The sequence below is a fragment of the Heptranchias perlo genome, chromosome 41, assembly GCF_035084215.1.
Source record: "Heptranchias perlo isolate sHepPer1 chromosome 41, sHepPer1.hap1, whole genome shotgun sequence".
In the NCBI taxonomy this organism is placed as follows: Eukaryota; Metazoa; Chordata; class Chondrichthyes; order Hexanchiformes; family Hexanchidae; genus Heptranchias; species Heptranchias perlo.
Genome location: NC_090365.1, coordinates 8,573,027 through 8,600,870, shown reverse-complemented (window position 1 = coordinate 8,600,870; position 27,844 = coordinate 8,573,027). Strand labels below are relative to the sequence as shown.

General features: G+C 48.0%; 1 protein-coding gene across 1 annotated transcript in view; it reads left to right on the top strand.

Annotated features, from left to right (window-relative positions):
* Positions 1-27,844, top strand: part of LOC137305869 (uncharacterized) — a 64,479-nt gene that overhangs the window by 31,275 nt on the left and 5,360 nt on the right. The window contains exons 3-4 of the mRNA XM_067974805.1: positions 24,959-25,015; positions 26,186-27,064. Coding sequence (XP_067830906.1) covers positions 24,959-25,015; positions 26,186-27,064 — 936 coding nt within the window. The remainder of the gene's footprint in view (positions 1-24,958; positions 25,016-26,185; positions 27,065-27,844) is intronic.

The following is a 27,844-nucleotide window of genomic DNA, read 5'->3' as shown; positions in this document are numbered from 1 at the left end:
AGTTCCTCCCCAGTCTTGCTAGACCCCAGCACACGCCCCACCACTCCATGATCCTGGGACCCTCTCTCAGTACCCTGAGACTTCCATCGTCAATTCTCCTGAATCCACGGAATTGCCCCAAAATAGCTAGAACCTCCCTTGTGAGCATCCCCAGGACTCCTTCCCAGTACTCCCAGATCCTATGAATTTCTCAAAGTGCTGCTGGATCCTGAGACCCGATCCCAGTCCCAGTACTGACAGATCTCAGGGTTACCCCCAGTGCCAATAAGTCAGTCTCCCTGGTACTAAGGCTTGGCATCGCACCCTTGTTCTTATAAAACCTCTGACTGTGAGAAACAACATGGGAAATCTGCTAGCATATTATTAAAATTCTTGCACATATGGGCATTTCCTGTCCACAAACCTTACTTCCTGTTTTCACGATTGTTGGGAATGCTTTTAAGTCAACATTTCACATTGAAACTGCCTACGTAAACATTTATGATGTAAACAGTTGCCTGTCATAGTTTGTTGACGAACCAGTCAATTCACTTAAATGCGTTATGAAAAAGTTTTTATCCGCCATTTTCTCCATAACTGAAATTTATAGGCCCCGACTTTCCTAACTGTTTTTAGTTTGATCAGAGTGTAACGGTGGCAGGGGATGCTTTCCTGCACAGATTTTGGGGCATGAACTGCTCTCACCAGGCTTCCACTCTTTTTTGCCCCGGAGAAATTTCTCTCAGAAGTATCGGTCGTGCAGAATATACTACATGTTCGCCTATACTGGTACCTTTAACAATATGACGGATGGCACACTTCTGGCGCGGAACATGTGTGCGAGCTGCCCGCCATATTGGATGATTGGGCACCTATTTTACGCCTGTAAAATGGGCACAGCTTCAACGAATTTCTGGGCCCATGTGTCCGAACTCTTGGTATTACTACCCCATGCACTCAGCGTAACAGATGTCCATTTGGAAGAGGTCAGGATCAGCAGATCTGGGCAGAAAAGGAGCTCTGAATCTGGGGAACATTGGCTGATATCTGAGCATTTCCCTTATCGTTTTGAATTCTTTTTCCATGGGGAGTTGCTGAGGTTTACTTCAAACTATGAGAGTGAGGGACTTTCTGCTGACCAACAAATTTCCGCCCCCCCGCTCCCACCCTCAATAAAGGATAACGAAAAGTAAGAACTTGCATTTATATAGCGCCTTTCATGACCTCCGCCCGACTGTCCGCCATGACGGAGGGAGTGGACATTTAAGTTGATGGATGGGCTGTCAACCAAGCGGGCTGCTTTGTCCTGGATGGTGTCGAGCTTCTTGAGTGTTGTTGCAGCTGCACGCATCCAAGCAAGTGGACAATATTCCATCACACTCCTAACTCGAGCCTTGTAGGTGGTGGAGAGGCTTTGGGGAGTCAGGAGGTGAGCCACTTGCCACAGAATACCCAGCCTCTGAGCTGATCTAGCAGCCACGGCATTTATGTGGCTGGTCCAGTTGAGTTTCTCATCCAATGTGACCCTCAGGATGTTGATGGTTGATGGCAGTCGTTAGCGAACAGCCCACTTCTGATCTTATGACGGAGGGAAGGTAATTGATGAAGTAGCTGAAAATAGTTGGGCCTAGGATGCTGCCCTGAGGAACTGCTGCAATGATGTCCTGGAGCTGAGACGATTAGCCTCCAAGAATGACAACCATCTTCCTTTGTGCCAGATATGACTCCAGCCACTGGAGGGTTTTCTCCCTGATCTGCATTGACTTCAGTCTTACTGGGGCTCCTTGGTACCACCCTCGGTCAAATGCTGCCTTGATGTCAAGGGCAGTCACTTGCACCTCCCCTCTGGAATTCAGCTTGTGTTCATGTTTAAACCAAGGCTGTAATGAGGTCTGGAGCCGAGTGGTCCTGGTTGGACCCAAACTGAGCATCGGTGAGCAGGTTATTGGTGAATAATGCCGCTCATTAGCTGACGTCCATCACTTTGCTGATGATTGGGCGTCGGCCGATGGGGCGGTAATTGATTGGGTTGGTTTAGTCCTGCTTTTTGTGGACAGGACATACCAATTTTCCACATAGACATCGTTTTATGCCTGAAAAATTGGCGTGGCATGATCCAGTTTCTAGACTTACGTCATTATTCCAGCAAATAAAAACCAAAACATCAAGTCTACCTTCATTTTTTTTTTATTCGTTCATGGGATGTGGGCGTCGCTGGCGAGGCCGGCATTTATTGCCCATCCCTAATTGCCCTTGAGAAGATGGTGGTGAGCCACCTTCTTGAACCGCTGCAGTCCATGTGGTGAAGGTTCTCCCACAGTGCTGTTAGGAAGGGAGTTCCAGGATTTTGACCCAGCGACGATGAAGGAACGACGATATATTTCCAAGTCAGGATAGTGTGTGACTTGGAGGGGAACATGCAGGTGGTGTTGTTCCCATGCGCCTGCTGCCCTTGTCCTTCTAGGTGGTAGAGGTCGCGGGTTTGGGAGGTGCTGTCGAAGAAGCCTTGGCGAGTTGCTGCAGTGCATCTTGTAGATGGTACACACTGCAGCCACTGTGCGCCGGTGGTGAAGGGAGTGAATGTTTAGGGTGGTGGATGGGGTACCAATCAAGCGGGCTGCTTTGTCCTGGATGGTGTCAAGCTTCTTGAGTGTTGTAGGAACTGCACTCATCCAGGCAAGTGGAGAGTATTCCATCACAACCCTGACCCTGGAAAGGCTTTGGGGAGTCAGGAGGTGAGTCAATCCCCACAGAATACCCAGCCTCTGACCTACTCTTGTAGCCACAGTATTTATGTGGCTGGTCCAGTTAAGTTTCTGGTCAATGGTGGCCCCTAGGATGTTGATGGTGGGGAATTCGGCGATGGTAATGCCGTTGAATGTCAAGGGGAGGTGGTTAGACTCTCTCTTGTTGGAGACGGTCATTGCCTGGCACTTATTATTTGCCACTTATCAGCCCAAATCACTGGGTGATTTGTGTTGGTTGAGTAGTGTTGGGTAAATTGTGTTGGATAAGTTATGTTGGAAGGGTGTGTTGGATGAGTTGCATTGAGTTGTATTGAATGTGTTGCATTGAGTTGTGTTGGGTGAGTTGTGGTGAATGAATTACAGTGAATAAGTTGCATTGGATAATTTTCTGTTGGACAAGATGCATTGGGTGAGTTCTGTTGGGCAAGTTGCTTTGGGCAAGTAAAGTCAGAGGTGTTGTTTTTGATGAACTGTATGTGATGAGCTGTGTTGGGTGTGTTCTATTGGGTGAGTTGCATTAAATGAGTTTGCAGTGTTAGGTTAATTGGATTGTATTGGGTGTAATTTGTAGGATGAGTTTTGTTGGCTGACTTCTGCTGAACGAGTTGTGTTGGGTAAGTTATGTTGGATGGGTTATGTTGGATGGGTTTTGTTGGATGGGTTTTGTTGGATGGGTTTTGTTGGATGGGTTTTGTTGGATGGGTTATGTTGGATGGGTTTTGTTGGATGGGTTTTGTTGGATGGGTTTTGTTGGATGGGTTTTGTTGGATGGGTTTTGTTGGATCGGTTATGTTGGATGCGTCTTGTTGGATGGGTTTTGTTGGATGGGTTTTGTTGGATGGGTTTTGTTGGATGGGTTTTGTTGGATGGGTTTTGTTGGATGGGTTTTGTTGGATGGGTTTTGTTGGATCGGTTATGTTGGATGCGTCTTGTTGGATGGGTTTTGTTGGATGGGTTTTGTTGGATGGGTTTTGTTGGATGGGTTTTGTTGGATGGGTTTTGTTGGATGGGTTATGTTGGATGCGTCTTGTTGGATGGGTTTTGTTGGATGGGTTTTGTTGGATAGGTTTTGTTGGATGGGTTATGTTGGATGGGTTTTGTTGGATGGGTTTTGTTGGATGGGTTTTGTTGGATGGGTTTTGTTGGATGGGTTTTGTTGGATGGGTTTTGTTGGATGGGTTTTGTTGGATGGGTTATGTTGGATGGGTTATGTTGGATGCGTCTTGTTGGATGGGTTTTGTTGGATGGGTTTTGTTGGATAGGTTATGTTGGATGCGTCTTGTTGGATGGGTTTTGTTGGATGGGTTTTGTTGGATAGGTTTTGTTGGATGGGTTATGTTGGATGCGTCTTGTTGGATGGGTTTTGTTGGATGGGTTTTGTTGGATAGGTTATGTTGGATGCGTCTTGTTGGATGGGTTTTGTTGGATGGGTTTTGTTGGATAGGTTTTGTTGGATGGGTTTTGTTGGATGGGTTATGTTGGATGCGTCTTGTTGGATGGGTTTTGTTGGATGGGTTATGTTGGATGCGTCTTGTTGGATGGGTTTTGTTGGATGGGTTTTGTTGGATAGGTTTTGTTGGATGGGTTTTGTTGGATGGGTTTTGTTGGATGGGTTTTGTTGGATGGGTTTTGTTGGATGGGTTTTGTTGGATGGGTTATGTTGGATGCGTCTTGTTGGATGGGTCTTGTTGAATGGGTCTTGTTGGGTGGGTTACGTTGGATGGGTTTTTTTGGATGGATCATGTTGGATGGATTTTGTTGGGAGGGTTTTGTTGGATGGGTTTTATTTGGTGGGTTTTGTTGGGTGGGTTACGTTGGATGGGTTTTGTTGGATGGGTTTTGTTGAGTGGGTTTTGTTGAGTGGGTTTTGTTGAATGGGTTTTGTTGAGTGGGTTTTGTTGAGTGGGTTTTGTTGGATGGGTTTTGTTGGATGGGTTTTGTTGGATGGGTTTTGTTGGATGGGTTTTGTTGAGTGGGTTTTGTTGGATGGGTTTTGTTGGATGGGTTTTGTTGGATGGGTTTTGTTGAGTGGGTTTTGTTGAGTGGGTTTTGTTGAGTGGGTTTTGTTGAATGGGTTTTGTTGGATGGGTTTTGTTGGATGGGTTTTGTTGGATGGGTTTTGTTGAGTGGGTTTTGTTGAGTGGGTTTTGTTGGATGGGTTTTGTTGGATGGGTTTTGTTGGATGGGTTTTGTTGAGTGGGTTTTGTTGGATGGGTTTTGTTGGATGGGTTTTGTTGAGTGGGTTTTGTTGGATGGGTTTTGTTGGATGGGTTTTGTTGGATGGGTTTTGTTGGATGGGTTTTGTTGGATGGGTTTTGTTGGATGGGTTTTGTTGGATGGGTTTTGTTGGATGGGTTTTGTTGGATGGGTTTTGTTGGATGGGTTTTGTTGGATGGGTTTTGTTGGATGGGTTATGTTGGATGCGTCTTGTTGGATGGGTCTTGTTGAATGGGTCTTGTTGGGTGGGTTACGTTGGATGGGTTTTTTTGGATGGATCATGTTGGATGGATTTTGTTGGGAGGGTTTTGTTGGATGGGTTTTATTTGGTGGGTTTTGTTGGGTGGGTTACGTTGGATGGGTTTTGTTGGATGGGTTTTGTTGAGTGGGTTTTGTTGAGTGGGTTTTGTTGAATGGGTTTTGTTGAGTGGGTTTTGTTGAGTGGGTTTTGTTGGATGGGTTTTGTTGGATGGGTTTTGTTGGATGGGTTTTGTTGGATGGGTTTTGTTGAGTGGGTTTTGTTGGATGGGTTTTGTTGGATGGGTTTTGTTGGATGGGTTTTGTTGAGTGGGTTTTGTTGAGTGGGTTTTGTTGAGTGGGTTTTGTTGAATGGGTTTTGTTGGATGGGTTTTGTTGGATGGGTTTTGTTGGATGGGTTTTGTTGAGTGGGTTTTGTTGAGTGGGTTTTGTTGGATGGGTTTTGTTGGATGGGTTTTGTTGGATGGGTTTTGTTGAGTGGGTTTTGTTGGATGGGTTTTGTTGGATGGGTTTTGTTGAGTGGGTTTTGTTGGATGGGTTTTGTTGGATGGGTTTTGTTGGATGGGTTTTGTTGGATGGGTTTTGTTGGATGGGTTTTGTTGGATGGGTTTTGTTGGATGGGTTTTGTTGGATGGGTCACGTTGGATGGGTCTTATTGGATGGGTTTTGTTGGATGGGTTTTGTTGGATGGGTCACGTTGGATGGGTCTTATTGGATGGGTTTTGTTGGATGGGTTTTGTTGGATGGGTTTTGTTGGATGGGTTTTGTTGGATTGTTGGATGGGTTTTGTTGGATGGGTCATGTTGGATGGGTCATGTTGGATGGGTCTTGTTGGGTGGGTTACGTTGGGTGGGTTACGTTGGGTGGTTTTTTTTGGATGGGTTTTGTTGAGTGGGTTTTGTTGGATGGGTTTTGTTGGATGGGTTTTGTTGGATGGGTTTTGTTGGATGGGTTTTGTTGGATGGGTTTTGTTGGATGGGTTTTGTTGGATGGGTTTTGTTGGATGGGTTATGTTGGATGCGTCTTGTTGGATGGGTCTTGTTGGGTGGGTTACGTTGGATGGGTTTTTTTGGATGGATCATGTTGGATGGATTTTGTTGGTTGGGTTTTGTTGGATGGGTTTTATTTGGTGGGTTTTGTTGGGTGGGTTTTGTTGGATGGGTTTTGTTGGATGGGTTTTATTTGGTGGGTTTTGTTGGGTGGGTTACGTTGGATGGGTTTTGTTGGATGGGTTTTGTTGAGTGGGTTTTGTTGAGTGGGTTTTGTTGAATGGGTTTTGTTGAGTGGGTTTTGTTGAGTGGGTTTTGTTGGATGGGTTTTGTTGGATGGGTTTTGTTGAGTGGGTTTTGTTGGATGGGTTTTGTTGGATGGGTTTTGTTGAGTGGGTTTTGTTGGATGGGTTTTGTTGGATGGGTTTTGTTGGATGGGTTTTGTTGAGTGGGTTTTGTTGGATGGGTTTTGTTGGATGGGTTTTGTTGGATGGGTTTTGTTGGATGGGTCACGTTGGATGGGTCTTATTGGATGGGTTTTGTTGGATGGGTTTTGTTGGATGGGTTTTGTTGGATGGATTGTGTTGGATGGGTTTTGTTGGATGGGTTTTGTTGAATGGGTTTTGTTGGATGGGATTTGTTGGATGGGTTTTGTTGGATTGTTGGATGGGTTTTTTTGGATGGGTCATGTTGGATGGGTCTTGTTGGGTGGGTTTTGTTGGATGGGTTTTGTTGGATTGTTGGATGGATTTTGTTGGATGGGTTTTGTTGGATGGGTTTTGTTGGATGGGTTTTGTTGGATGGGTTTTTTGGATGGGTTTTGTTGGATGGGTCTTGTTGGGTGGGTTTTGTTGGATGGGTTTTGTTGGATGGGTTTTGTTGAGTGGGTTTTGTTGGATGGGTTTTGTTGAGTGGGTTTTGTTGGATGGGTTTTGTTGAGTGGGTTTTGTTGAATGGGTTTTGTTGGATGGGTTTTGTTGGATGGGTTTTGTTGGATGGGTTTTTTGGATGGGTTTTGTTGGATGGGTCTTGTTGGATGGGTTTTTTGGATGGGTTTTGTTGGATGGGTCTTGTTGGGTGGGTTTTGTTGGATGGGTTTTGTTGGATGGGTTTTGTTGAGTGGGTTTTGTTGGATGGGTTTTGTTGGATGGGTTTTGTTGGATGGGTTTTGTTGAGTGGGTTTTGTTGGATGGGTTTTGTTGAGTGGGTTTTGTTGAATGGGTTTTGTTGGATGGGTTTTGTTGGATGGGTTTTGTTGAGTGGGTTTTGTTGGATGGGTCTTGTTGGATGGTTTTTGTTGGGTGGGTTTTGTTGAATGGGTTTTGTTGAGTGGGTTTTGTTGAGTGGGTTTTGTTGGATGGGTTTTGTTGGATGGGTTATGTTGGATGGGTTATGTTGGATGCGTCTTGTTGGATGGGTTTTGTTGGATGGGTTTTGTTGGATAGGTTATGTTGGATGCGTCTTGTTGGATGGGTTTTGTTGGATGGGTTTTGTTGGATAGGTTTTGTTGGATGGGTTTTGTTGGATGGGTTATGTTGGATGCGTCTTGTTGGATGGGTTTTGTTGGATGGGTTATGTTGGATGCGTCTTGTTGGATGGGTTTTGTTGGATGGGTTTTGTTGGATAGGTTTTATTTGGTGGGTTTTGTTGGGTGGGTTACGTTGGATGGGTTTTGTTGGATGGGTTTTGTTGGATAGGTTTTGTTGGATGGGTTTTGTTGGATGGGTTATGTTGGATGCGTCTTGTTGGATGGGTTTTGTTGGATGGGTTTTGTTGGATAGGTTTTATTTGGTGGGTTTTGTTGGGTGGGTTACGTTGAATGGGTTTTGTTGGATAGGTTTTGTTGGATGGGTTTTGTTGGATGGGTTATGTTGGATGCGTCTTGTTGGATGGGTTTTGTTGGATGGGTTATGTTGGATGCGTCTTGTTGGATGGGTTTTGTTGGATGGGTTTTGTTGGATAGGTTTTGTTGGATGGGTTTTGTTGGATGGGTTTTGTTGGATGGGTTTTGTTGGATGGGTTTTGTTGGATGGGTTTTGTTGGATGGGTTATGTTGGATGCGTCTTGTTGGATGGGTCTTGTTGAATGGGTCTTGTTGGGTGGGTTACGTTGGATGGGTTTTTTTGGATGGATCATGTTGGATGGATTTTGTTGGGAGGGTTTTGTTGGATGGGTTTTATTTGGTGGGTTTTGTTGGGTGGGTTACGTTGGATGGGTTTTGTTGGATGGGTTTTGTTGAGTGGGTTTTGTTGAGTGGGTTTTGTTGAATGGGTTTTGTTGAGTGGGTTTTGTTGAGTGGGTTTTGTTGGATGGGTTTTGTTGGATGGGTTTTGTTGGATGGGTTTTGTTGGATGGGTTTTGTTGAGTGGGTTTTGTTGGATGGGTTTTGTTGGATGGGTTTTGTTGGATGGGTTTTGTTGAGTGGGTTTTGTTGAGTGGGTTTTGTTGAATGGGTTTTGTTGAGTGGATTGTGTTGGGTGGGTTTTGTTGGATGGGTTTTGTTGGATGGGTTTTGTTGAATGGGTTTTGTTGAGTGGGTTTTGTTGGAGGGGTTTTGTTGGATGGGTTTTGTTGGATGGGTTTTGTTGGATGGGTTTTGTTGGATGGGTTTTGTTGAATGGGTTTTGTTGAGTGGGTTTTGTTGGATGGGTTTTGTTGGATTCGTTTTGTTGGATGGGTTTTGTTGGATGGGTTTTGTTGAATGGGTTTTGTTGAGTGGGTTTTGTTGGATGGGTTTTGTTGGAGGGGTTTTGTTGGATGGGTTTTGTTGGATGGGTTTTGTTGAGTGGGTTTTGTTGGATGGGTTTTGTTGGATGGGTTTTGTTGGATGGGTTTTGTTGAGTGGGTTTTGTTGGATGGGTTTTGTTGGATGGGTCTTGTTGGGTGGGTTACGTTGGATGGGTTTTGTTGGATGGGTCTTGTTGGATGGTTTTTGTTGGGTGGGTTTTGTTGAATGGGTTTTGTTGAGTGGGTTTTGTTGAGTGGGTTTTGTTGAGTGGGTTTTGTTGGATGGGTTTTGTTGGATGGATTGTGTTGGATGGGTTATGTTGGATGGGTTATGTTGGGTGGATTGTGTTGGGTGGATTGTGTTGGGTGGGTTACGTTGGATGGATTATGTTGGATGGGTTTTGTTGGATGGGTTTTGTTGGATGGGTTTTGTTGGATGGGTTTTGTTGGATGGATTGTGTTGGGTGGGTTACGTTGGATGGGTTTTGTTGGGTGGATTGTGTTGGGTGGGTTACGTTGGATGGGTTTTGTTGGGTGGATTGTGTTGGGTGGGTTACGTTGGTTGGATTATGTTGCATGAGTTGCACTGAATGAACTGCATTGGATAAGTTGCGTTAGATAAGCTGCATTGAGTGAGTTGGATTCGGTGAGTTGTGTTGAATGGGTTGTTTTGGTCGAGATGCATTGAATTATGTTGGATGAGTGTGTTTGATGAGTTGCATTGAGTTATGTTGGATGAATTGCATTAAGTGAGTTTGGGTGTGTTCTGCTGGGTGAGCTGTTTTGGCTGAGTTTGGTTGAATGGTGTTGGGTGAGTTGTACTAAGTATGTTCTGTTGAATGGATTGTGTTGGATGAATTCTAGTGGTTGAAGTATGTTGCATTTGATGAGTTCTATTAATTGAGTTGTGTTTGAGTTCCACTGGTTTAACTGCATTGAGTGAATTGTACAGAGCGATTTCTATTGATTGAGTTGTATGTGAGCTTGGTATTAGGATTATTATATCTCATCCCCAATAGCACTCTCGCCTGCTGAGTCAGAAAGTTATGGGTTCGAGTCCCACTCAAAGTTGAGCACAAAATCTAGGCTGACACTCCAGGTGCTGTCTTTCAGATGAGATGTTAAACCGAGGCCCCGTCTGCCCTCTCAGGTGGACGTAAAAATCCCATGGTGCTATTTCAAAGAGCAGGGATATTCTCCCTGGTGTCCTGGCCAATATTTATTCCTCAACCAACATCTAAAAACAGATTATCTGGCCATTATTTCATTGCTGTTTGTGGGACCTTGCTGAGTGCAAATTGCTGCGTTTTCCACATTACAACAGTGACTACATTTCAAATTATGTCATTGGCTGTAAAGCGCTTTGAGACATCCTGAGGTCATGAAAAGGCACTATATGAAAGGCAAGTTATTTATTTCTTTAGTATTTAATTTGCTGGTATCTTCTATCCTGGCATAAAGCAAGGGTATTGTGCCCAAAGCGCACTCCGCCTGTCCAGGCCAAGCAGCGACCATGTTTGGTGTACAGGTCACACCACCAGCTCAGGCCTGGCAGAACCTTACATTGACAAACAGGAGAGAGTTGGATATCCCCAAGGCCAGAGGATCTGCTGGGTCATTTTACAAATCATTTTGGGTCCTCTTTAATTTGCAGCAGACCCCTGCGACCCTCTGAGCCTCACCGTCAGCTTTTTACTCAGGCTGCAATGAGAGGAAATCGAGGCAGGAGGCCAGGAATCCCCCTCCCACCTCATTAATAGGTGACAGCTGGGCCTGTGCCCATTGCAGCTCCTCACCCCTCGAGGGAATCCCTAGAAATCCCAGAGCAACATAAAGAGGGTGGAGACCTGGTGTAAGAAACCTGGCATAACAGGTCACAGCCCCCCCACACATTCTACTGACCTTTGCTCCTGGAAAAAAGGGGCAAAGGTCAGAGGAATCCACCCCAGCATCTGATCAAAAAGCTGGTATCAGTAAAATGACCACGAAGCTGTCGGATTGTCTTAAAAACCCAACTGGTTCACGAATGTCCTTTAGGGAAGGAAACCTGCCGTCCTTACCCAGCCTGGGCCTAAATGTGACTACAGTCCCACATCAGCGTGGTTGCCTCTTAACTGCCCTCTGAAGTGGCCTAGCAAGCCATGCAGTTGTATCAAACCGCACGGACTGCAGTAGTTCAAGAAGATGGCCCATCAGCACCTTCGCAGGGCAACGAGGAATGGGCAACAAATGCCGGCCTTGCCAGCGATGCCCAAATCCTTTGATTTAATTTTTAAAAACACAGTGACAATTTTTTTGTCTTCAAGGGATGTGTGAGGTCGGTGATTGGAAAAATCCAGAGCAAAATTTGGCTTATTAGCAGTGTGACTTGAAGGGCTGTCTTTCTCATTGGGTCTGTGCTCATCTTTCCGTGTATTCTTTGCGAAATTATAAGCAGACTCACCAGTGCATTGCATCAAGCGGGAGAGCTCGTGCCGAGCTGCTCCTCTCCCAGAAGAGGGAGCTGTTGTGATTGTTTTCGCAAACAGCTTTTGGGTAAAACTTGTTCTATCTGCGGTCATGATCCTGCTTTAATACTGAGCATCGTCCAGTGATTTACTGAGCCACATGAACCAGGAAGGTACCGGATTCCAACCCTGGTCTGCCCTGGGCTGAATATGGCACTTTCTGTCCAGGCTCACACGCACAGGGAGGTTTACAGGGCAACCCATCGAGCCGCACACCAGCAACGGCCACCGGTTTCTGGAGAGGAATGGAGAGAATTGGAAAAAGAGGAATGAGAAATCTGGTCCGTCTCGTCCCTCCAGCAGATGCAAAGCGGCCTGCACCATCGGCAATTATCCTCAGTTTATTCACCTCAGTTTAGGTGAATGGTCAAGGGAAACTACCCAACAGAGGACCCCCTGTGAAGGCCCGAATGTAATGGAAAGCGAAACCAGGCTCCCGGTCCCCTTTACTCAAAAAAACAGCCACACGCGTCACACAGAGAACATTCCCAAGGGTTCCAGCAGCAGAGGAGCCATTGAGTAGCACATTGGGAATATACAGAGAACACTGGGTATACACAAAGCAACACAGAGAACACTGGAAATACACAGAGCAATACAGAGAACACTGGGTATACACAGAGCAACACAGAGAACACTGGAAATACACAGAGCAACACAGAGAACACTGGGTAGACACAGAGCAACACAGAGAACACTGTAAATACACAAAGCAACACAGAGAACACTGGGTATACACAGAGCAATACAGAGAACACTGGGTATACACAGAGCAACACAGAGAACACTGGGTATACACAGAGCAACACAGAGAACACTGGGTATACACAGAGCAATACAGAGAACACTGGGTATACACAGAGCAACACAGAGAACACTGGGTATACACAGAGCAACACAGAGAACACTGGGTATACACAGAGCAACACAGAGAAAACTAAATATAGACAGAGCAATACAGAGAACACTGGAAATACATACAGCAACACAGAGAACACTGGAAATACACAGAGTAACACAGAGAACACTGGAAATACACAGAGCAACACAGAGAACACTGGAAATACACAGAGCAACACAGAGAACACTTGGTATACACATAGTAACACAGAGAACACTGGGTATACACAGAGCAACACAGAGAACACTGGAAATACACAGAGCAACACAGAGAACACTGGGTATACACAGAGTAACACAGAGAACACTGGGTATACACAGAGCAACACAGAGAACACTGGAAATACATAGAGCAACACAGAGAACACTGGAAATACACACAGTAACACAGAGAACACTGGGTATACACAGAGCAACACCGAGAACACTGGAAATACACAGAGCAACACAGAGAACACTGGAAATACATAGAGCAAAACAGAGAACACTGGAAATACACACAGTGACACAGAGAACACTGGAAATACACAGAGCAACACAGAGAACACTGGAAATACACAGAGCAACACAGAGAACACTGGGTATACACATAGTAACACAGAGAACACTGGGTATACACAGAGCAACACAGAGAACACTGGAAATACACAGAGCAACACAGAGAACACTGGGTATACACAGAGTAACACAGAGAACACTGGGTATACACAGAGCAACACAGAGAACACTGGGTATACACAGAGTAACACAGAGAACACTGGGTATACACAGAGCAATACAGAGAACACTGGAAATACACAGAGTAACACAGAGAACACTGGAAATACACAGAGCAACAGAGAGAACACTGGGTATACACAGAGCAACACCGAGAACACTGGAAATACACAGAGCAACACAGAGAACACTGGGTATACACATAGTAACACAGAGAACACTGGGTATACACAGAGCAACACCGAGAACACTGGAAATACACAGAGCAACACAGAGAACACTGGGTATACACAGAGTAACACAGAGAACACTGGGTATACACAGAGCAACACAGAGAACACTGGGTATACACAGAGCAACACAGAGAACACTGGGTATACACAGAGTAACACAGAGAACACTGGGTATACACAGAGTAACACAGAGAACACTGGGTATAAACAGAGTAACACAGAGAACACTGGGTATACACAGAGCAACACAGAGAACACTGGGTATACACAGAGCAATACAGAGAACACTGGAAATACACAGAGTAACACAGAGAACACTGGAAATACACAGAGCAACACAGAGAACACTGGGTATACACAGAGCGACACAGAGAACACTGGAAATACACAGAGCAACACAGAGAACACTAGGTATACACAGAGCAACACAGAGAACACTGGGTATACACAGAGCAACACAGAGAACACTGGGTATAAACAGAGTAACACAGAGAACACTGGGTATACACAGAGCAACACAGAGAACACTGGGTATACACAGAGCAATACAGAGAACACTGGAAATACACAGAGTAACACAGAGAACACTGGAAATACACAGAGCAACACAGAGAACACTGGGTATACACAAAGCAACACAGAGAACACTGGGTATACACAGAGCAACACAGAGAACACTGGAAATACACAAAGCAACACAGAGAACACTGGGTATACACAGAGCAACACAGAGAACACTGGAAATACACAGAGCAACACAGAGAACACTGGGTATACACAGAGCAACACAGAGAACACTGGAAATACACAGAGAACACTGGGTATACAGAGAGCAACACAGAGAACACTGGAAATACACAGAGAACACTGGAAATACACAGAGAACACTGGATATACAGAGAGCAACACAGAGAACACTGGGTATACACAAAGCAACACAGAGAACACTGGAAATACACAGAGCAACACAGAGAACACTGGAAATACACAGAGCAACACAGAGAACACTGGGTATACACAGAGTAACACAGAGAACACTGGGTATACACAGAGCAACACAGAGAACACTGGGTATACACAGAGCAACACAGAAAACACTGGGTATAAACAGAGTAACACAGAGAACACTGGGTATACACAGAGTAACACGGAGAACACTGGAAATACACAGAGCAACACAGAGAACACTGGGTATACACAGAGCAACACAGAGAACACTGGGTATACACAGAGCAATGCAGAGAACACTGGAAATACACAGAGTGACACAGAGAACACTGGAAATACACAGAGTAACACAAAGAACACTGGAAATACACAGAGCAACACAGAGAACACTGGGTATACACAGAGTAACACAGAGAACACTGGATGCACACAGAGTAACACAGAGAACACTGGGTTGACACACAGCAACACAGAGAACACTGGAAATACACAGAGCAACACAGAGAACACTGGGTGTACACAGAGTAACACAGAGAACACTGCATATACACAGAGTAACACAGAGAACACTAGATGTATGCACAGAGTAACACAGGGAACAATGGAAATACACAGAGTAACAGAGAACACTGGGAATATACAGATAACACTTAACATTAACTGAGGGGAAGGGGGAAGGGAGAGTGTCAGCATTAACTGAGGGGGAGGGGAGGGAGAGTGTCAGCATTAATTGAGGGGGAGAGGGGAGGGAGAGGGTCAGCATTAACTGAGGGGGAGTGGGGAGGGAGAGGGTCAGTATTAACTGAGGGGGAGAGGGGAGGGAGAGTGTCAGCATTAATTGAGGGGGAGAGGGGAGGGAGAGTGTCAGCATTAACTGAGGGGGAGGGGAGGGAGAGGGTCAGCATTAACTGAGGGGGAGATGGGAGGGAGAGTGTCAGCATTAATTGAGGGGGAGAGGGGAGGGAGAGTGTCAGCATTAACTGAGGGGGAGGGGAGGGAGAGTGTCAGCATTAACTGAGGGGGAGTGGGGAGGGAGAGTGTCTGCATTAACTGAGGGGGAGTGGGGAGGGAGAGTGTCAGCATTAACTGAGGGGGGAGTGGGGAGGGAGAGGTTTTTTTTATTCGTTCATGGGATGTGGGCGTCGCTGGCGAGGCCGGCATTTATTGCCCGTCCCTAATTGCCCTTGAGAAGGTGGTGGTGAGCCGCCTTCTTGAACCGCTGCAGTCCATGTGGTGAAGGTTCTCCCACAGTGCAGTTAGGTAGGGAGTTCCAGGATTTTGACCCAGCGACAATGAAGGAACGGCGATATATTTCCAAGTCGGGATGGTGTGTGACTTGGAGGGGAACGTGCAGGTCGTGTTGTTCCCATGTGCCTGCTGCCCTTGTCCTTCTAGGTGGTAGAGGTCGCGGGTTTGGGAGGTGCTGCTGAAGATGCCTTGGCGAGTTGCTGCAGTGCATCCTGTGGATGGTACACACTGCAGCCACGGTACGCCGGTGCTGAAGGGAGTGAATGTTTAGGGTGGTGGATGGGGTGCCAATCGAGTGGGCTGCTTTGTCCTGGATGGTGTCGAGCTTCTTGAGTGTTGTTGGAGCTGCACTCATCCAAGCAAGTGGAGAGTATTCCATCACACTCCTGACTTGTGCCTTGTAAAAGATGGTGGAAAGGCTTTGGGGAGTCAGGAGGTGAGTTACTCGCCGCAGAATACCCAGCCTCTGACCTGCTCTTATAGCCACAGTATTTATGTGGCTGGTCCAGTTAAGTTTCTGGTCAATGGTGACCCCCAGGATGTTGATGGTGGGGGATTCGGCGATGGTAATGTCAAGGGGAGGTGGTTAGACTCTCTCTTGTTGGAGATGGTCATTGCCTGGCACTTGTCCGGCTTGAATGTTACTTGCCACTTATCAGCCCAAGCCTGGATGTTGTCCAGGTCTTGCTGCATGCGGGCACTATTGCATGTCAGCATTAACTGAGGGGGAGTGGGGAGGGAGAGTGTCAGCATTAACTGAGGGGTGAGTGGGGAGGGAGAGAGTCAGCATTAACTGAGAGGGAGGGGAGGGAGAGTGTCAGCATTAACTGAGGGGGAGTGGGGAGGGAGAGTGTCAGCATTAATTGAGGGGGGAGTGGGGAGGGAGAGGGTCAGTATTAACTGAGAGGGAGGGGAGGGAGAGTGTCAGCATTAACTAAGGGGGGAGTGGGGAGGGAGAGGGTCAGCATTAACTGAGAGGGACCGGGGAGGGAGAGTGTCAGCATTAACTGAGGGGGAGTGGGGAGGGAGAGTGTCAGCATTTACTGAGGGGGGAGTGGGGAGGGAGAGTGTCAGCATTAACTGAGAGGGACCGGGGAGGGAGAGTGTCAGCATTAACTGAGGGGGAGTGGGGAGGGAGAGTGTCAGCATTAACTAAGGGGGGAGTGGGGAGGGAGACGGTCAGCATTAACTGAGGGGGAGAGGGGAGGGAGAGGGTCAGCATTAACTGAGGGGGAGAGGGGAGGGAGAGTGTCAGCATTAACTGAGGGGGAGAGGGTCAGCATTAACTGAGGGGGGATTGGGGAGGGAGAGTGTCAGCATTAACTGAGGGGGAGAGGGGAGGGAGAGTGTCAGCATTAACTGAGGGGGGAGTGGGGAGGGAGAGTGTCAGCATTAACTGAGGGGGAGTGGGGAGGGAGAGTGTCAGCATTAACTGAGGGGGAGAGGGGAGGGAGAGTGTCAGCATTAACTGAGGGGGAGTGGGGAGGGAGAGTGTCAGCATTAACTGAGGGGGAGAGGGGAGGGAGAGTGTCGGCATTAACTGAGGGGGAGTGGGGAGGGAGAGTGTCAGCATTAACTGAGGGGGAGTGGGGAGGGAGAGTGTCTGCATTAACTGAGGGGGAGAGGGGAGGGAGAGTGTCAGCATTAACTGAGGGGGGAGTGGGGAGGGAGAGTGTCAGCATTAACTGAGGGGGAGAGGGGAGGGAGAGGGTCAGCATTAACTACATCGTTGTGCCCCCTTCTCAGACCCGTACAGACTTGGGCACTCTCCTTCGAGCCCCCCAACACACTCAGTAATGCTCCTTATACTGTGTTCACACTATTGCACCAGCCTTCGAGCTGCTACAACCTGTTTCGAACCCCATGCCCTCGGGCATCGTCATTAGACCCTGTACACCCTTGGCCACCACCTTAGACACCAACACACCCTCAGGCACCCTCCATAGGTCCCCTAAACCCTCGGGCACCCTCCTTACACCCTGTATACCCTTGGGTATTGTCAGACTTTGTATGTCCTTCGCCACTCTGCCTAGACCCCTCATGCAATCTCCTTAAACCACATACACCCTCAGGAACCCTCCTTAGACTCAGTTAACCCATGCACCCATTCTTTATTCTCGTGCACTGTCAATACCCTACTTGCCTGTTAAAACACGCACAACTTCCTTAAACCCTGTACACCCTCCTCAGACCCCATTCACTCTCAGGAACCCTCCCTCGAGTCTGTACACCCTTCGGGAGCCTCTATAGACCGGGTACACCGAGTGGGATCCAGTGTTCTCTCTCTCTCTGTACCCTATAAGCTTGGGTGGATAGTGTTCTCTCTCTCTGTGCTCTGTTAGTTTGGGATCCCAGTGTTCTCTCTCTCTGTGCTCTGTTAGTTTGGGATCCCAGTGTTCTCTCTCTCTGTGCTCTGTTAGTTTGGGATCCCAGTGTTCCCTCTCTCTGTGCCCTGTTAGTTTGGGATCCCAGTGTTCCCTCTCTCTGTGCCCTGTTAGTTTGGGATCCCAGTGTTCGCTCTCTCTCTGTGCTGTTAGTTTGGGATCCCAGTGTTCTCTCTCTCTGTGCTCTGTTAGTTTGGGATCCCGGTGTTCCCTCTCTCCGTGCTTTGTTAGTTTGGGATCCCAGTGTTCTCTCTCTCCGTGCTCTGTTAGTTTGGGATCCCAGTGTTCTCTCTCTCCGTGCTCTGTTAGTTTGGGATCCCAGTGTTCCCTCTCTCTGTGCTGTTAGTTTGGGATCCCAGTGTTCCCTCTCTCTGTGCTCTGTTAGTTTGGGATCCCAGTGTTCCCTCTCTCTGTGCTCTGTTAGTTTGGGATCCTAGTGTTCCCTCTCTCTGTGCTCTGTTAGTTTGGGATCCCAGTGTTCCCTCTCTCCGTGCTCTGTTAGTTTGGGATCCCAGTGTTCTCTCTCTCTGTGCTGTTAGTTTGGGATCCCAGTGTTCTCTCTCTCTGTGCTCTGTTAGTTCGGGATCCCAGTGTTCCTTCTCTCTGTGCTGTTAGTTTGGGATCCCAGTGTTCTCTCTCTCTGTGCTGTTAGTTTGGGATCCCAGTGTTCCCTCTCTCCGTGCTCTGTTAGTTTGGGATCCCAGTGTTCTCTCTCTCTGTGCTGTTAGTTTGGGATCCCAGTGTTCCCTCTCTCCGTGCTCTGTTAGTTTGGGATCCCAGTGTTCCCTCTCTCTGTGCTGTTAGTTTGGGATCCCGGTGTTCCCTCTCTCTGTGCTGTTAGTTTGGGATCCCAGTGTTCCCTCTCTCCGTGCTCTGTTAGTTTGGGATCCCAGTGGTCCCTCTCTCCGTGCTCTGTTAGTTTGGGATCCCAGTGTTCCCTCTCTCTGTGCTGTTAGTTTGGGATCCCAGTGTTCTCTCTCTCTGTGCTGTTAGTTTGGGATCCCAGTGTTCCCTCTCTCCGTGCTCTGTTAGTTTGGGATCCCAGTGTTCCCTCTCTCCGTGCTCTGTTAGTTTGGGATCCCAGTGTTCCCTCTCTCTGTGCTGTTAGTTTGGGATCCCAGTGTTCTCTCTCTCTGTGCTGTTAGTTTGGGATCCCAGTGTTCCCTCTCTCTGTGCTGTTAGTTTGGGATCCCAGTGTTCTCTCTCTCTGTGCTGTTAGTTTGGGATCCCAGTGTTCCCTCTCTCTGTGCTGTTAGTTTGGGATCCCAGTGTTCCCTCTCTCCGTGCTCTGTTAGTTTGGGATCCCAGTGTTCCCTCTCTCCGTGCTCTGTTAGTTTGGGATCCCAGTGTTCTCTCTCTCTGTGCTGTTAGTTCGGGATCCCAGTGTTCCCTCTCTCTGTGCTCTGTTAGTTTGGGATCCCAGTGTTCCCTCTCTCTGTGCTCTGTTCGTTTGGAATCCCAGTGTTCTCTCTCTCTGTGCTGTTAGTTCGGGATCCCAGTGTTCTCTCTCTCCGTGCTCTGTTAGTTTGGGATCCCAGTGTTCCCTCTCTCCGTGCTGTGTTAGTTTGGTATCCCAGTGTTCCCTCTCTCCGTGCTCTGTTAGTTTGGGATCCCAGTGTTCTCTCTCTCTGTGCTGTTAGTTTGGGATCCCAGTGTTCCCTCTCTCTGTGCTCTGTTAGTTCGGGATCCCAGTGTTCTCTCTCCCTCTGCTCTGTTAGTTTGGGATCCCAGTGTTCTCTCTCTCCGTGCTCTGTTAGTTCGGGATCCCAGTGTTCCTTCTCTCTGTGCTGTTAGTTTGGGATCCCGGTGTTCTCTCTCTCTGTGCTGTTAGTTTGGGATCCCAGTGTTCCCTCTCTCTGTGCTCTGTTAGTTCGGGATCCCAGTGTTCTCTCTCCCTGTGCTTTGTTAGTTTGGGATCCCAGTGTTCCCTCTCTCCGTGCTCTGTTAGTTTGGGATCCCGGTGTTCCCTCTCTCCGTGCTCTGTTAGTTTGGGATCCCGGTGTTCTCTCTCTCTGTGCTGTTAGTTTGGGATCCCAGTGTTCTCTCTCCCTGTGCTCTGTTAGTTTGGGATCCCAGTGTTCCCTCTCTCTGTGCTCTGTTAGTTCGGGATCCCAGTGTTCTCTCTACCTGTGCTCTGTTAGTTTGGGATCCCAGTGTTCCCTCTCTCTGTGCTCTGTTAGTTTGGGATCCCAGTGTTCCCTCTCTCCGTGCTCTGTTAGTTTGGGATCCCGGTGTTCCCTCTCTCTGTGCTCTGTTAGTTTGGGATCCCGGTGTTCTCTCTCTCTCTGTGCTGTTAGTTTGGGATCCCAGTGTTCTCTCTCCCTGTGCTGTTAGTTTGGGATCCCAGTGTTCTCTCTCCCTGTGCTGTTAGTTTGGGATCCCAGTGTTCTCTCTCTCTGTGCTGTTAGTTCGGGATCCCAGTGTTCCTTCTCTCTGTGCTGTTAGTTTGGGATCCCAGTGTTCCCTCTCTCTGTGCTCTGTTAGTTTGGGATCCCGGTGTTCTCTCTCTCTGTGCTGTTAGTTCGGGATCCCAGTGTTCCTTCTCTCTGTGCTGTTAGTTTGGGATCCCGGTGTTCCCTCTCTCTGTGCTCTGTTAGTTCGGGATCCCAGTGTTCTCTCTCCCTGTGCTCTGTTAGTTTGGGATCCCGGTGTTCCCTCTCTCCGTGCTGTTAGTTTGGGATCCCAGTGTTCCCTCTCTCTGTGCTTTGTTAGTTTGGGATCCCAGTGTTCGCTCTCTCTCTGTGCTGTTAGTTTGGGATCCCAGTGTTCTCTCTCCCTGTGCTCTGTTAGTTTGGGATCCCAGTGTTCCCTCTCTCTGTGCTCTGTTAGTTCGGGATCCCAGTGTTCCTTCTCTCTGTGCTCTGTTAGTTTGGGATCCCAGTGTTCCTTCTCTCTGTGCTGTTAGTTCGGGATCCCAGTGTTCTCTCTCTCTGTGCTGTTAGTTTGGGATCCCAGTGTTCTCTCTCCCTGTGCTCTGTTAGTTTGGGATCCCAGTGTTCCTTCTCTCTGTGCTGTTAGTTCGGGATCCCAGTGTTCTCTCTCTCTGTGCTGTTAGTTTGGGATCCCAGTGTTCTCTCCCCCTGTGCTCTGTCAGTTTGGGATCCCGGTGTTCTCTCTCTCTGTGCTGTTAGTTTGGGATCCCAGTGTTCTCTCTCCCTGTGCTCTGTTAGTTTGGGATCCCAGTGTTCCCTCTCTCTGTGCTCTGTTAGTTTGGGATCCCAGTGTTCTCTCTCCCTGTGCTCTGTTAGTTTGGGATCCCAGTGTTCTCTCTCTCTGTGCTGTTAGTTTGGGATCCCAGTGTTCTCTCTCCGTGCTCTGTTAGTTCGGGATCCCAGTGTTCTCTCTCCCTGGTGCTGAAGAGAATCAGTCTCCATTTTATTTGTCCTCTCGCCTGAGGCTTTGGTTCTCCTGGGTTTAGGTCCTGAGACACTTCCAGGGGGCGTGTCCGAATCTGCACCAGTTTCTCTATCTTTTTATTCTTCACCCTTTCTCCTGCCTTTATCACTCTCCCTCTATTTATGTCTCTTCTGTTCTTGTTTTTCTGTTTCTTTCTTCATTTTAGATAATGTTTTCTGCCTGCGATTTCCCTTCCCTTCTTTCCTGTGACTCCCTTTGTCCTGCTGTTCTTTACGATCTCCCTTCCCCTCCCCCCCTTCCCTTTAAGCCGGATTTAGCTGCATCCCCTGAGAGCTGGCTGTGTGTGTGAGAGAGAGAGAGAGAGAGAGAAGCAGCATCATTGGGACTGAGGCGGTGTGATGTCTTCACAATGACGTGGGACAATGCTGGGAGCTGCCCCTCAAGTTATGGTTATAACCCAGTCGGCTAAGCCAGCACCACAGGATCGACTGTACCAGGACTCCAGCTGAATGGGCTTGCACCATTTGGGACAGGTGATGGGGCAGGTGCTGGGGTTTGGACACTGCAGTATGTTTCACCTCCATTTTCTATTCTATTACCAGCTTTTCTGTATCTACACAGGGGGAGGTTATTGCATGAAACAAATCGAGAGCCCCACCCTCCGTCCTTGCAGTCTTCCTCCAGCTTTTAGGCAACGGGGATTAGATTCGAGCCACACAGTCGCGGTTGACGGATCCCGGTTTAGTTTTAATCAAGCACCGAGCGTCTGTTCATAAGGACAAAGAGGCCGTGTGGGTTTAGATGACAGATTGTCACTCCTTTGGCAGTGTGGGAGGCTGCATGCAATGAATGGATGGAGGTGGTCAGTGTAACTGTGGCTAGGGTCCTCTCTGCTGTTCAGTATCTCAGCCAACAGATCAGAAATGCTTCTGAGATTTTTTTTAATGAGCACTCTTGCTGCGGATTTCTTTAACCCCTGTGGTGCTCGTTCTCATGTCTGTGACCTCTTTTACCTCTCTCACCTATCTGCATTTTACTGTCGTGCTGTTCTTTCTGAAAGACTGATTCAAACAAAATCCTCATTTATTCACGTCACGCACTTACATTCACACACGCACACAGACTCACTCACACATACATTCAGACACACACACTCGTGATGTGCACCATATCTGATACATGCCTAATAAGTAAAGATACGCCCTGGGCCACACATGAAGAAGGCCCCAATTCAATCCCTGGGCCGTGCTGAGTTAGGTCATCCCGTCTCCCTGGGGTAGTGATGGGGGTGACAATTGGCTACCATTACATACAGACACACACTCAGACTCAAATGCACTGTCGCGCGCACACACATTGGCACTGACACACACACTGACACACACATGCCTGCTCACAGGCATATGCACTCGGGCACTCTCACACACATGCTGACACGCACAATCTCAAAACACATACTCTCTCATACACACACCCTGACACACAATCTCACACACACACTCTCTCTCAGTCACACACACACCCTGGCACACACACCCTCACAAACCCTCTTTCTCACACACGCACCCTGACACACTCTCACACATCCTGACACACATGCACACAATCTCTCACACACGCCCTGACACACAAACACCCTGACACACACACACACACACACACACACTCACTGTCACACACACACTTTCTCACACACATGGGCCTATATTCCCTAGTGCTCCAATCCAGGTGCAATTCCTGTGGCGTGCACTGACTGTGTATCACAATGGGGAGACCCACGAACCAAATTAAATTCATATTCGGGCCTCATCAGAATAATTCAAGCAAGCTGCGAGTACCAATCGGGCACCCTGACACAGCTCACCAATTGAGGCCTTATTAATCTCAGCCCTGCCGAGGCCCAGGGCAAGTCTGGGGGGAGGGGGGGGTGGAGAGGTGATCGGGATGGTTGGGGGCGGGGGCAGGCCCACAGTTGTTTTGCGGAGCCAGGTGGAGCACTCCTGCTCCTTCCTACTCCACAAAAAATAAAATTTTGGAAGTTTTGGGATTTTTTTTTGAGCAGCCTGTAAGGACTGCTGGTCAGGCTGCTCGAGACCCAGAAAAAACAGTCCGAGCTGGAGCATTGCAAACTGCAAATAGCACAGACAAATTTAGGAGTCCCAGTCTGAAGAGAAGGAGCCTCATTTCAAAATTGAAGTGCTCATGGCGGCCGCCTAAAAAAAGGCCACGGCCAATTTAGCAGTGGTCCAAACTCCCAAGCAGATTGGGCATGGGCTTCTGCCCTGCTAAATTGGTTACTGTTGCACCCACTTTAGGCCCAGTAAATGGGCGCAATGATGTTAAATTTAGACCCCACTGATGCTATCACATACCCACACTGACATTTCCACACATGCACTCTCTGACTCTAACTCTCACACACTAACAATCACACACTGACTAACTCTCACACATGCACATTGACACACACACTCTCTGCCTTTAACTCACACAAATACACACAGACTAACTCTCATACACACAAACTATCTCTCACACACACACAGACTAACATACACACACAGACTAACTCACATACACACAGACTAACTCACACACACACAGACTAACTCACACACACAATCTCTCACACACAGACTAACCCTCATACACACACAGACTAACCCTCAAACACACTAACTCTCACACACTAACTCTCACACATGCACTGAAACACACACACACACTCTGACTCTAACTCATACAATTACCACACTAACTCTCACACACACTAACTCTCACACACACTGACTAACTCTCACACACACTGACTATCTCTCACACACGTGCACTCTGACTCTCACACACACAAACTCACACACACGCATACTGACTAACTCTCACGTGTGCACACTCTATCTCACACACACTGACTAATTCTCACATACACACACTAACTCACACACGTGTGCATTCTATCTCACACACACACTGACTAACCCTTGAACACACACTGACTAACCCTTGCACATACACTGACTAACTCACACGCACAGGCACACACTGACTATCACACACAGACACACACTGACTAAATCTCTCACACTGACCAGCTGATACACACTGATTAAATCTCACACTCACTGACTGTAACACACACACACAGACTGTAACACACACACACTGACTAACACATATAAACAGTATCACACACACACACACACTAACTCACACACGCACACACTGATTAAATGTCACACACTGACTCTAACACACAAACAAACCCACTGAGTCTAACACACACTGACACTAACACACACTCACTAACACACACACTGACTCTAACACACACACTGACTAACACACACACACTAACACACACACTGACTCTAACACACACACACTGACTCTAATACACACACACTGACTCTTAATACACACACACACTGACTCTAACACACAAACACTGACTCTAATACACACACACTGACTCTTAATACACACACACACTGACTCTAACACACAAACACTGACTCTGACATACACGGATGTGAAGTTTGTCCCTCTGATCACAGTATTCTAACTGTCCCTGGAGCTGTGTGGCTGGGTGTTGGGCGGAGTCACTGCAGTGACACTCTCTCAGTTCACGTGAGGGAAGATGTTTAACATGTTGGTGCCTCGTGTGAGGCATGGTCTGGCACTCAGTTACAGCTGGGAGTGGGGAATGTTTGCTGATTTGATGTGATTGTACTTTGCTTTCTACGTTAGAGGAATCTGCCTCGACCGTCTCCACCACTCCAGATTCCACCCCTTCCTCTACTGAAGGTAAGCCGTGCTCATTAACCCTTTCAGTGCCCAGTGTCTATGCCTTCCCAGCAATTTGTACTGGTTTTTATGACATTTCCTTTTTGAGTTGTGGACTAAATGACCAGGGAAGGACATAAAATTGCACAATATAAACAGGATCAAAAGACAAGCAGATCAGTTTCTGCAGAGAGAAAAGATTGGGATATGGTGACAAAGTGGGATTGGAGGATATAGGGAGGAGGTGGATTTGGGGGATATGGGGACAAGATGGGGTAGGTGGGGTTTAGGGATACGTTGCTAAAGTGGGTTTGAGGGATATGGAGAAGGTGGGATTGAGGGATATGGGGAGAAGGTAGGTGGGTAGGATTGGGGGATACAGTGAGAAGGTGGGTTTGGAGGATATGGAGAGAAGATGGGTAAGTGGGGTTTGGGGATACGGTGAGAAGGTTTACTAGAATGATACCGGGGCTTGAGGGGTTAAATTATGAAGACAGGTTGCATAAACTTTGCTTGTATTCCCTTGAGTATAGAAGATTGAGGGGTGATCTGATCAAGATGTTTAAAATGTTAAAAGGGTTTGATAGGGTAAATATAGTAAAAGCAATTCCAAAGATGGGGGAATCAAGCACAAGGGGACATAATCTTAAAATTAGAGCCAGGCCGTTCAGGAGTGAACTCAGGAAGCACTTTTTCACATAAAGGGTAGTAGAAATCTGGAATTCTCTCCCCCAAAAGGCAGTGGATGCTGGGGTGGGGGCAATTGGAGCTTTCAAGACATAGATAAATAGATAGATAGACAGATTTTTGTTGAGTGAGAGAATCAAGGGATATGGAGCAAAGACAGGTAAATGGAGTTAAGATACAGATCAGCCATGATCTAACTGAATGGCAGAACAGGCTCGAGGGGCTGAATGGCCGCATTCTCTCCCCAATGTTCCCCTCTCCTAAGGTGCATAGGAGGAGTTTGGGGATACGGTGAAGGTGGGTAGTTGGGGTTGGGGGATACGGTGAGATGGTGGGTTTGAGGGATATGGGAGAAGGTGGGATTGAGTGATTTGGGGAGGTGGGATTGAGTGATTTGGGGAAGTGGGTAGGTGCGATTGGGGGATACAGTGAGAAGGTGGGTAGGTGGGTCGATCTATTGCTGACATCCTTTTGCTGTTCCTATTCTTCTTTCATATGTTCCAGCTCTGAGAGATTTTCATGCTTTCCCACCCTGCACAGGTGCCAGTGAGGAGACAGATTTCTTGGAACCCCAAACTGCACAAGAACTTTCTGATGACGATGTACAGACAGACAGCTCCCTGTACTGGGGTACCCCCCGGCAGATGTCCCTGGAGTCAACCTTGTCGTGTGGAACGCCACTCGTTCAGCCACCATGCTTCCCAGGGGCATTCCCGTCCAGCAGTTCCCCGGACCTCACAGCGAGCAGCTTTGGTGATGGAACCGGTGGTTGTGGGGTAAGGATGCCCTCGGAGAGTGACGTACCCCACAGAACTAAAGAGAAAAAGTCTGTGCCGACGGGGTTAGTCCGAACTGAGACAATCGAGACATTTTTAGCGGAAGAGGAGGATGAGATGGAGGAATATCATTTTAATCTGTTTGAAATGACTGACCAACACAAAGTGAAACCGGTGCAGGAAATGGTACCTGAGCCAAGGGACAGACCCGACTGCAATCCTTCGCAATCCACCTCAGCTCTCGCTACCTTGGCAAGTGAGCTGGTTTGCCGAGATCACGAGGGGATCAAGGAATCCAGATTGAGACTCAGCGAAAGCGAGACAGAGCCACAGACAGAGGGGATGTTGAAGGGGGATTTGGAGTTCGGGCTGCCGCAGGCGGAGGAACCCAGAGACTGGGAGGACCACAATGTACCTCAAGTGCAGAGGGCTGAGGTGGAGGCCGAGGCTGACGGAGGAAGGTTTATCGAGGACGTCGCCCCTAACCAGGCCGAGCTGGGTCACGGACAGGTTCTCGGGGAGATGCCACTGTGCGACGAGCCTGGTCTGGTGATGATGACTGAACGAGAATTTACATCTTCAGACTGCTTCCTTCTTCCTGTCACAGGTATGTGTGCCAGGGTTACCGGGGTAATTGCAGACTCCGGCTTCTTGCACTGCGTGTGGGAAGGCTGTTAACATCAGACACTCCGGGGAAGGGGGGGGACATTTGCCCGAGATAGTCATTGGTGCCAAAAATACATAAACGTGGCTAAAAACAGCAAGCTGCGTTTGTCACACGGGCGTAGGTAGTGCTGGAGTATTCATCTCTGGACACAATGCAGGATGGGCCATCGCAGAATCCATTGCAGTACTGAAAGCCCTTGACTAAAACTACAGCACCTCTACAATCCATGAGGACTTTCCCAGCTGCTACGAATGAGGGGATTGCCCAGATTCCACTGCCTCCTCTGGGGAAAAATTGCAGGAGGCGTGCTAGGAATTACCAACACAGAGCACAACACACAGAAGATCAGGATCTCACATGTGGGACTCCTGCCAGGTGTGGCAGAGAATGTGTCTCTACAGTCAGCTTCCTGGCTTAGCTGCGCCCCAAGCCAGGCAAGGGGCAGGGGTCAAGTGTGGGTCAGGGGTCAGGTGGGGGGCAGGGGGCAGGCGAGGGGGAGGAACGCTGGGACAAGGGTCAGGGTCAGGCAAGTGTCAGGGGTCAGGTGAGGTGAAGGGATCAGGCAAGGGTCAGAGGTCAGGTGGGAGGCAGGGGTCAGGTAGGGGCAGGAGCCAGGCGAGGAGCAAGGTGCAGGGTCAGAGCACTGGGACAAGGTGCAGGGTCAGAGTGCTGGGAAAAGGGGCAGGGGTCAGATAAGTGGCAGGGGTCAGGTGAGGTGAA